Source organism: Mytilus edulis, chromosome 6 (genome assembly GCF_963676685.1).
Source record: "Mytilus edulis chromosome 6, xbMytEdul2.2, whole genome shotgun sequence".
In the NCBI taxonomy this organism is placed as follows: domain Eukaryota; kingdom Metazoa; phylum Mollusca; class Bivalvia; order Mytilida; family Mytilidae; genus Mytilus; species Mytilus edulis.
Genome location: NC_092349.1, coordinates 63898309 through 63908946, shown reverse-complemented (window position 1 = coordinate 63908946; position 10638 = coordinate 63898309). Strand labels below are relative to the sequence as shown.

General features: G+C 35.3%; 1 protein-coding gene across 1 annotated transcript; it reads right to left on the bottom strand.

The window, feature by feature from the left end:
• Window positions 1-1561: 1561 nt before the first annotated feature.
• Window positions 1562-10637, bottom strand: LOC139528103 (dCTP pyrophosphatase 1-like). Its single transcript, XM_071323934.1, has 4 exons — window positions 10461-10637; window positions 3901-4011; window positions 3172-3206; window positions 1562-1771 (listed from the first exon to the last, which is right to left on the bottom strand). Exons 1-4 carry the CDS (start codon window positions 10568-10570, stop codon window positions 1581-1583), a joined length of 447 nt encoding a protein of 148 aa, XP_071180035.1. The 5' UTR covers window positions 10571-10637; the 3' UTR covers window positions 1562-1580.
• Window position 10638: the final 1 nt, after the last annotated feature.

The window sequence follows — 10638 nt, the reverse complement described above, 5'->3', positions numbered from 1 at the left end:
TTTGAAAATTTCAGTGCATATATATTTCAACCTGATTAACATTTTACTCAGTCATATTTGCTCTAAAGGCTTCGATTTCAGAGATATTAGCGAAAAACGCATTTGACCCCAATGTTCTATTTTAGGCATGTTAGCCATCTTAGTTGGGGTCAGGGTCGTCCGACACATTTGTAAAACTAGATATCCGGATTTTGGCCAGGTTTGGTTAAATTTTTCTAAGTAGAGTCAGAGGAGAATATGTTTTTGTAAAAGTTATCGGACGACGGACGCCAAGTGATGAGAAAAACTCACTTGGCCCTTTGGGGAAGGTGAGCTAAAAAGGTGAGCTATGTACAAAAAAATAACGAAAAAGAAATATGTAACACATCAACAAACTACAACTACTGAATAGCAGGCTCCTGACCCGAGACAGGCACATACATACAGAATGTGGCGGGGTTAAACATGTTAGCGGGATCCCAGCCGGATACACTATGTGTAACATTGCAAAATAAAAATAGTAAGTCTAGACAAGATTTGATTCGTGGGAGTGACAATAAGGGCAATTAAAGATTTATTAATGTTTTAATAAGATAACTATAAATATCTAAAAACATCTAATTTTCTCAAGGACAAGGAAAATAATAATAAAGTACCCACCCACTCATAGATAAAATTGCTCAAAAGGATGAGTTGATCTTTTATTACATATACTTCCGAGAAAGATAATGTATTATATAATAAGTAAATCATTTCAGTTAGTCTTCATATCAGAAAATCGGGGAAAACCCACATCGGTTAATATAAGATTAACAATTTCAATATAGAGATGACGTAATACAATTAACGAAGAACCTCTTGAACTCTACGACTCGTATATTAAGAGTCTAAATTCGTTTACTAAAATGTGTTACTTTTGCATCTACTGTGAGTTGTAATGGAAAATATAGTTACAAAGACACGACAATTCGTCTTGAAAACAATTTTCACTTCGTACTATAACATGAATAAACTGCTTTCACAGAGATATGTCTCGCCTTTTTGTAATTTTGATTATGCAAATGTTGAAATCAAAATAGCAATACTTTAACATCTTACACAAGTTATGAAAATATTCATAGTCGATATATAATCTCCATGGAAACGATACTTGCAAATGCCAATAAATTTGCATACCAAATATCATTGACTTAACATTAGCAGTTCATCTTAAACTAAAATAAACCTGTGAATGGTAGTTTGTGGGCATGTTCTCGATTCTGTGTTCATACATTGCTAAGTATAGCTTATCAATTTTGATTAATACAAAAATATATAGCATTGAAGATAAAACTGAGAATGAAAATATGTAATGTGTCAAAGAAACAACAATCCGATCAAAGAGCGGAATACAGCCGAAGGCCACCAATGGGTCTTCAATACAGCTAGAAAATCCCTCATCCGGAGGATGCATAGTTGACAAAGGCTAATTTTCACATTAATAAACTTAATGTTTTTATTTTGTCAACTTTCTGTTTGGGAGGCCGGTGTCTTCGTAAAGAATTGGAATAATTTTTAATCTGTTAAAAAAACGTAATGCATGTTGGCTAATATTAAAATGTTTATTCATAAGCAGTATATTTATCACTTTTGCCGTACACCTTTTTGGCGGGATATTTCTGTCTATTCTGCTCAAACTTTTGTAAAACAGCTGCCGGGAGGTCAATTTTACACCTGTCAGCTAATCGGACAAGGTAAATCAAAACATCACTCATTTCTTGGCCCACATGCTTCTTTTCTTCTTCCGTAAATTCTGAAGATGGTCATTCAAACAGATAACATCTTTATATGCATTTAGTATATTGTAAACAGTCCTTGGAATAAGACTTTTTACATATTATTCAATTCTATACAATAGTGCAGACTTAATATTTTTAGATAATAAAAGTTTCGTTAACAGAATCTTAACGTTCAACATTCTATTTCTTAAAAGAAAAATCCAGTTTGTCCTCAAGATTTTCCTCCAAAATGTATCTACTTCCAAGGATGAAATCAGAAGACTTAGACGAAAAACTTAATTTGTATGTCTGTATGTAATGTTATCTTACCTCCTATACATTTCCAGGTATATGATTGGTTAAAAGCGTCCGCGTGCAAACCGTGTATATTTGATATTAGGTTAGTAGGGAGGCGGAGCTTATCTCATACACGGTTAGTAGTGGAGTTACGTCCCTTTATATTCCTTATTAGGTAAGAAGGGGGTGGGGCTTATTTCATACACGGTTAGTAATGGTGTTATGTCCCTTTATAAAAAACAAAACGGTACTGAGAAAAAAATCTTAAAAGTTCCAACAGACGAAGAAATTGATGATTAAGATTGAAACAAATTCATAAAACACATTTAAACCTTACAAGTTATTGTTGGCATCTGTTTTTGTAGGATCAATGGAAGTATTTTCTTAGTGCTTACAGTATTGCAGACTTGCTCATTTTGAGAACCACTAGTCTTAATTTCACACGTTAAGATAGTCGGTAAGATAAATTCGTTACATAGCGTGCTTGTGACGTAATACGGTATATATGGGGTCAGTAAATTCCATATGGGGATTCGAGCTTCGCTCTCACCCCATATGGAATTTACTGACCCCATATATACCGTATTAGGTCACTAGCACACTATGTAACTAATATTATATGTACACTGGCAGCAATGTATGGATTGGAAAGTCTTTTGTCTACATCGTCAGGACAAACACGTATTTATGCCACATAGCTTTTACTCAATAACAACTTTCGATACAACAAATTTAGAATTCTTTAGAAGCATCTCTGATAAGTAAGATTCGAAAGTCTAATATCTTGTTGCTTACTTTATAAAAATATTTGTAAAATATCGCAATCAGTCTAAGAAGAAAAACAATGAAGAAGTAAATTAAGGGTTTTTCATTAAAAATGAATGTGATAAGATAGGAACCTCGAAATTTTATTTTTGGACAGGAGTTGAGGGTTATTAATGTTTGTATGTTGATTTACTGCATGTACACGTTTGTTTCGCGTATTAGGTGTATGGGTAATTTGGGAGAACCTTACTATCCAGTCGCTATCAATTTAAATTGCTCTATAGCTATTTGCAAGAGAGGTTAAATATGCCGTAAATGTCGTAAATTGAATGTACATGTAAAATACATCACTCAATTGAGTAGAATAACTTACCAGGAAGACCAACTTTAACTTCTCCTTTCCACTGACTGAAAACAAATCAACACATATGTTACTTTTATTTTTTAAACAATATAAAAGACAGAAATCGTCACTAGTTTCTATCAATATGATTACCTATATGATGTATATAGCTAGCATTGTAGATTTCTCACTTTTAAACTATCTTATTTTGTATCTATCGTAAATTTTTGGTCACAAGTGAGTAGTGATTTATTTTATAAGAAGTCCTATAGCTACATAGACGTTTTTTGGGTACTATCAAATGCTACTTTTTTTTTCTTATTTCTTATTTATAAATATTGACATTCAACAATCTTAAATGAAAAACTTTATCTCATGAACTGTTATTGAAAAACAGAATAAACACTAAGAAAAATGCCGACCATAGGCCGTCATGTAATTGGTCACATCTTGTTCTATAGTTTATTGAAAGTTGTCTCATTGACAATCTTATCTCATCCCCTAATTTTAAATACTTGTATTAAACTGCTCTCAAAGCAGCAAATTCAACTTTCCAACATTGATGATGGGTGCCACTGACAGAGCAGGATCTGCTGAATTCCCTTCCATAGCCTGAGACCACTCCTGTTTTTCTTTTTGGGGCTTAGTGTTTCTTAGTCTTTAGTTTTCTGTATGATATTTTGTATATAAACATTTTTTTTTGCTACGGTATTAACTGATAAGACATAATCAATGGATTTTTTCGTTTAGATGTCTTACAAAATTTCAGATAGCTCTCCAACTTCTCCCACTAAAGCAAGAAGTATATTTCTAGGAGTATGATACTGGTTCCAGTTTCTTTCTGCTGAAAATTCTTCCTGGAGTGACCTTCTGCAAACAAACAAACAAAACTTACAATATGAACCATGTAACTTCAGACTAAGGGAGCTACCATTTGATTTTTATGGGGGGGGGGGGGGGGGGGCTAGGATGACACATTTTGTCCTGCATTTTTTTTAAGCTGTAATCTCTGTCCTGCCTTTATATTTTTCACTCGGTTCGGTCCTGCATTTCTTTTTTTTAGTTTATCCTGACTTTTTTTTACCTAAATTGTCGTCCTGACTTTTTTTTTTTTGCAAGTGCTCATCCTGCCTTTTTTTTTACTCAAAACTCCTGTCCTGCCTATTTTTTTCAAATTTCATCCTAGCCCCCCCCCCCCCCCCCCCCCCATAAAAATCAAATGGTAGCTCCCTAACTACAAAAATAACAAAATACAATTGCTTACATTAATTAGATATAAGCAGGGCTTTCCATTGAAATTGAAGTAGAAGGCTGAATTAAAATTATAGGCGGCTGTAACATGCGTTCGGCGAAGCCGGACGTCCACCAAGCTGTAAGCTTGGTGCCTTACGGCAGGGGGTCTGGGGGCCGCTCAAGGCCCCCAGAAGCTCTGCCATTAATAGAGCAAAATCCTGCATTCTCGCAATCTCCTGGCACCTAATTTCATCTTTCAAATGACCATTTTTTATGTATGAAATTAAAGAAAAAAAAAAAATCTCAAAGACTTTTTTTTTTTTTATGTTATAGTTTTTTATTTTCATTTATTTATGCTTAAAATTCATTTACTTTTAAAAGAGATTTATTTATATAATAATCCGGTTTGTTAAAAATCTTGATCGATTTATTTTGCAGAACTACGTGCATTTGTAAACAAATGACCCCCCTTTTCTCTCTAAAGACTGGTACGCGTAACTAAAATCATACAATTATTTTTCAAGCATTGACAGAAAATTGATATATCCTCTGATTTTCTCTTTTAAACTGTTCAATAAGTCGGATACATAAATTATTTGGAAATGTTATTTATTTGAGGTCGAGTCGACAATATTCTACTTTCGTTTTTGACCTTGATTCTCTGAACACCACGTGGGCCTTGAAAAATGAACTTCAAAAGATACTGTTTTCCAGATTCTGAACATTATGATCTACTACACTTTCTTTAATTTGACTGATATTATTCCATAACATAAGATTGTCATCCTATCTGATTGTCTTCACGTTTTAAAAGTAAAAAAGCCAACGAGTTAATGACCCTCGGAACGTTTCTATTGTTATCATTCAATGACCACCGGAACGTCTCTCTTGTTATCTTTGAAAAGAAACGATGCATTATGACTTTAAATAGACAACCAATCAGTGACCTGAATTCATGTGAACTATATTTAGCCCAAGGTAAACACTGACTTTTCATCCTTGTTTATCGTGACCGCGACTTTGCGAAAATACGTCTCTCGGCTGCCTGTAAACATTTGAAAAAGATATTATTTTCTTTTTGAATTTATATTTTTGTCAGTGAAGTAGCCGGCACTTGAAGCCACCGCAAACGGCGGATTTCCGCCGGCTACCGGCTTCAATGGAAAGCCCTGATAAGAAGATGACATGAGTGAGGCCCCTCATGGGGGGGTCCTAGTAATCACATAATCACCATTTTTTTGCCAATATAATCACATAATCATTAAATATTTGCTTATCTTTAGTAATCAAATAATCATAAACTAAAAATACAGTCCTAGGTAATCAAATAATCATGAAATATTTGGCTTAATAATCAAATAATCATTAAAAAAACGGCCAAGTAATCACATAATCAAAAACCCCATGAGGGCCCTCATGAGTGCCAATGAAACAACTCTCAACCCAACTGGGCAATTTATAAAAAAGTAAAACATTAAAGGTCAAAGTACGGCAATCAACAGGGAGCGTTGGCTCACACAGAACCGCAAGCTATAAAGGCACCAAGATGATTAGTGTTAAACTATTCAAACAGAAAAACCAACGGTCTAATCTATAAAAAAAATGAGAAACGAGAAACAATTATATTGCTTATGAACCACATCAACAATTTTCAAATGACAACTACTGCATGAACAACAGGTTCCTGTCTTAGTATAGATGCAAACAAATGCTGCGGGTTAAAAACGTTTTAACAGGCGCCAACTTTCACCCTTAATAGTAGTATCATAATATTAAAACAAAGAAAGACACGCTTTAAAATATCGAAATGATGATGTAACTCGATCAAAAAGAAAAATAAACAAAAACAAGTAAACATCATGATCATACACTGAAAGAATACATTTGATCGATGGCACACAATCAATATAAGACTATTATAGTTCAAATGAGGAACCGAATACGAAGATTTATAAAATGACTTCCAATAATTCTACTTTACAAAGCTATTAACTTTCAGCATTAACCAGATGATATTTCAGTCATGATGGTGTATCTAGGGAAAACGTTGTCCTTTACCTGAATGCTTGCTCCATGACAGCAAATTTCTTGATAACAAAACTTTGTATTTTAATTTACTAAAATTTACGGTGACGATGTGGAATGCGTACCAATGAGACAACCCTCCATCCATGACACAATATGTATCTGTATCTGCATATAGTATTTGCACAGTGCAGGATCCGATCGTCGATATACATGATATTTATGCGCACTGTACAGAAGGAGAGCTGCTTTGTTAGTCCAATTGTTAGAGGGCAGCCGTGAAACCATGCATCTACTGTCGTTTTTGCATGCCGCGTTTATCTCTTCAAAATGGTCAATTAGGATATCGTTTTAGGAAAAGGGGAGTTCTTGCGGATGCCTGTTTTGCAGTCTATCATCATTATCATTTAGAATGCTCTGCTATTTCGTGTGTCTTGTCTTTCTACGATGTTCGTGTATTAAAAATCACTTAAGTATTTTGCTTTGACTTCGCGTTTGTTTCTGATTTCTTGCAAGTAGTTTCATGGTTCAATACACGGCACCAATCCCTCAACCACTTTGAATAACATAGTCAGCCTCTAATATTTCCTTATTTCTAGGAAAGGTGGTATTTCCAGGTTTAAAAGCATATTTTGACGCATCCTGTTTCTCTGTATCTGTAGTCGTGCAGGATGAAACGTGCACCTCTTTTCTGTATGCTTTCTAACATTTTTATTTCCCATGTCCATGTAGGTGAATGGGTCCAAAATGTCAGCACCATATTCTAGTACAGATCTAACCATGGCTAAGGATTTAGTAGGCTTGTTTTTCTGCGCTCTTCACGCAGTTGGGGCACTGGCGTTATTCAGTAAAAAAAAAATAATAATATGTATGGTTTCTATTTCCTTACCGACCCTATATTTTTAGCTTCGGAATAGCCTAACAAAAAGGCTTTTTTTGGTCTTTTTTCAAGCACCGTTAGAGTCATAATTTCTCTTCCATAGTAAAAGAAATTGTAAAATAAAAATAAAAATCCCTACCTACCTACCCTATTTTTTCACAGATGTAATAGGAAACACACATATATTAGCATTTGACCTTGCAATGTGTAAACATAACCAATTATAGGTCCAAGTCTGGGGAGGGTTACGTCAATACTTAATTGATAGGGTGTGTTGCTTGTGTTATGTTACCCCACCCTTTTCATATAACTTAGATTTTAATAATGTATATATCTTTTCATATATAGCGTAGGTAAAAAAGTAACCTTTTCCAAAATTGTTTGGGTTTCAGGTACCTATATGTAACTTGAAGCCTTGACATTTGATTGTTCTCAGTGAAATTAGAGTGGAATACCAAAGTGCTTAAAGAGAAAAGTTAGGTTGATAAACACAACCACGAGCACCAAGAAAGATGACAGACGTAGAAGTAATAGGAACTTTATTGACCTAATCATATATTTCTGATAGTTTTCCCGACCTATTCACACATTTTCAAGCTTGAAAAGGTGCATGACCTATTCCAGCGGCACGTCCTATCACATTGTATATAAAAATTCAGAACGAGGCTATATTCGGCTTTGCAACAACTGTATGAGAGCAGATTTAAAGCTCTCTACGCTTGATGCGCGCACTACAGTGTCGTCAAGCTGGTTCCACACGATCACTGTCTTTACAAAAAATGAATTTGAATATTGTGGTGTTTGGCTTGGTTGAATTTCAAAACACGTAGAGTTGTTCTTTACTCGTTTTTCCACACTGATATTGGTTGCTTGGTATCCTTCAAATTTCTTGGCAGTAATGTTTCTCTTCAGTAGTAGGTGCTTTTTTGAGAAATTCGTCTGGTTGGATAGCTGAGGCGGATTTAGGGGGGAAAGAGGGGCCGCCCCCCCCCTTTAGAGAAAAAAAATTGGTTGCTTATATAGGGAATCACTGAAGCGTGATGAAATCGGGCCCCCTCTTAGGCAGCCAGTGCCCCCCCCCCCCCCTGGATCCGCCACTGACTTGTAGTCTCATTTAGCTTTTTCGGTGAACAAGTCATCTGTTGATAAATACTTGGAACGTTTTGTGTATATCTAAATATGTTTAATTTGTTAAAAAACGTGCATAGTATCAAATCATAAAAATACAAATTGTTACATGTTAGTCTCTAGGAAATCTTGTTATCTTGTTAAATTTCCGTTGCTGTTTTTGCTAAATAGGTGCAATTTGGGTACTCCGTGCAATTTAGGTACCGTTACGTTAACCTGATAACATATATGAGGAGAAGGACAGGGGGTACCCTTCTCCCTTCTCCCACCCCTCTTCTCCTTTCTCCTATCCCTCTTCTTCTTTCTCCCATCCCTCTTCTCCTTATTTTTAGCTCACCTGGCCCAAAGGGCCAAGTGAGCTTTTCCCATCACTTTGCGTCCGGCGTCCGTCGTCCGTCGTCGTCCGTCGTCGTCGTCCGTCGTCGTTAACTTTTACAAAAATCTTCTCCTCTGAAACTACTGGGCCAAATTAAACCAAACTTGGCCACAATCATTATTGGGGTATCTAGTTTAAAAAATGTGTGGCGTGACCCGGCCAACCAACCAAGATGGCCGCCATGGCTAAAAATAGAACATAGGTGTAAAATGCATTTTTTGGCTTATAACTCAAAAACCAAAGCATTTAGAGCAAATCTGACATGGGTTAAAGTTGTTCATCAGGTCAAGATTTATCTGCCCTGAAATTTTCAGATGAATCGGACAACCTGTTGTTGGGTTACTGCCCCTGAATTGATAATTTTAAGGAAATTTTGCTGTTTTTGGTTATTATCTTGAATATTATTATAGATAGAGATAAACTGTAAACAGCAATAATGTTCAGCAAAGTAAGATTTACAAATAAGTCAACGTGACCGCAGTTGACCACTTTAGGAGTTATTGTCCTTTATAGTCAATTTTTAACCATTTTTCGTAAATTTTAGTAATCTTTTAGAAAAATCTTCTCCTCTGAAACTACTGGGCCAAATTTAACCAAACTTAGCCATAATCATCATTGGGTTTCTAGTTAAAAAAATGTGTCAGGTAACTCGGCCAACAAACCAAGATGGCGGCCATGGCTAAAAATAGAACATGGGGGTAAAATGCAGTTTTTGGCTTATAACTCAAAAACCAAAGCATTAAGAGCAAATCTGACAGGAAGTAAAATTGTTGATCAGGTCAAGATCTATCTGCCCTGAAATTTTCAGATGAATCGGATAATCGGTTGTTAGGTTGCTTCCCCTGAATTGGTAATTTTGAGGAAATTTTGCTGTTTTTTTTGTTATCTTGAATATTATTATAGATAGAGATAAACTGTAAACAACAATAATGTACAGCAAAGTAAGAACTAAAAATAAGTCACATGACCAAAATAGTCGATTGACCCCCTAAGGAGTTATTGCCCTTCATAGTAAATTTTTAACAATTTTCTTAAAATTTGAAGATTTTCAATAACATTTTCCACAGAAAGTAGTGTCATAGATAGAGATAATTGTAAGCAGCAAGAATGTTTAGTAAAGTAAGATCTACAAACACATCACCATCACCAAAACACAATTTTGTCATGAATCCATCTGTGTCCATTGTTTAATATTCACATACATGTAGACCAAGGTTAGCGACACAGGCTCTTTAGAGCCTCTAGTTTTTTTAATTTACCGGAAAGAGATATTTCATTTTTTCATATTTTATTTTTTTCTCCAACTTTTTCTCCTTTCTCCCAGCCTTCCTCTCCTTTCTCCTACCGCTTTCTCCTTTCTCCCACCCCTTTCTCCTTTCTTCTACCCCCTTTCTCCCTGTCTCCCTTACCCCTGTCCTCCCCCTCATATATGACTTCGCATTCTTATTTAATTTTGAACCTTTTTATACTGATATTTTCATTTTTGATCTCGGGTGGCATATTGGTAGTAAAAATCAAATATCAGAAACCGTAAATAGAAATAGTAAATAATGCCCCCGAGGTCATATATGTTATAGGACAACGTGGATATGCTGTTCCCATATCTCAGGTCTAACCGAGCAGACGCTAGTCGGCTCGCTACATAAATAAATCATTATCTTTGATTTGAGTACTTACATATCTTCTAGTGTTGGTTTTTCACTAAACATATTTTCAGAAGACACGATTTTTTCTGTTGATCTTTCATTTTCAAATGGTTCGCCCGAATTTTTTCTTTCTTCAGTCATATCGAAAGTTACCGGAAACACATGTTAGACGTCACGTGTACGCATGTTCTAGAAAACATTGTTTACTT

What these genes read in the sequence shown, in the direction of transcription:
- LOC139528103 (XM_071323934.1), bottom strand. Translation starts at nt 10,570, where the DNA reads ATGACTGAAGAAAGAAAAAATTCGGGCGAACCATTTGAAAATGAAAGA. An exon ending in AAACCAACACTAGAAGATAT is followed by an intron (nt 4,012 to 10,460) that starts GTAAGTACTCAA and finishes GTTTGTTTGCAG; the next exon opens with AAGGTCACTCCAGGAAGAAT. An exon ending in AGTTAAAGTTGGTCTTCCTG is followed by an intron (nt 1,772 to 3,171) that starts GTAAGTTATTCT and finishes GACCATCTTCAG; the next exon opens with AATTTACGGAAGAAGAAAAG.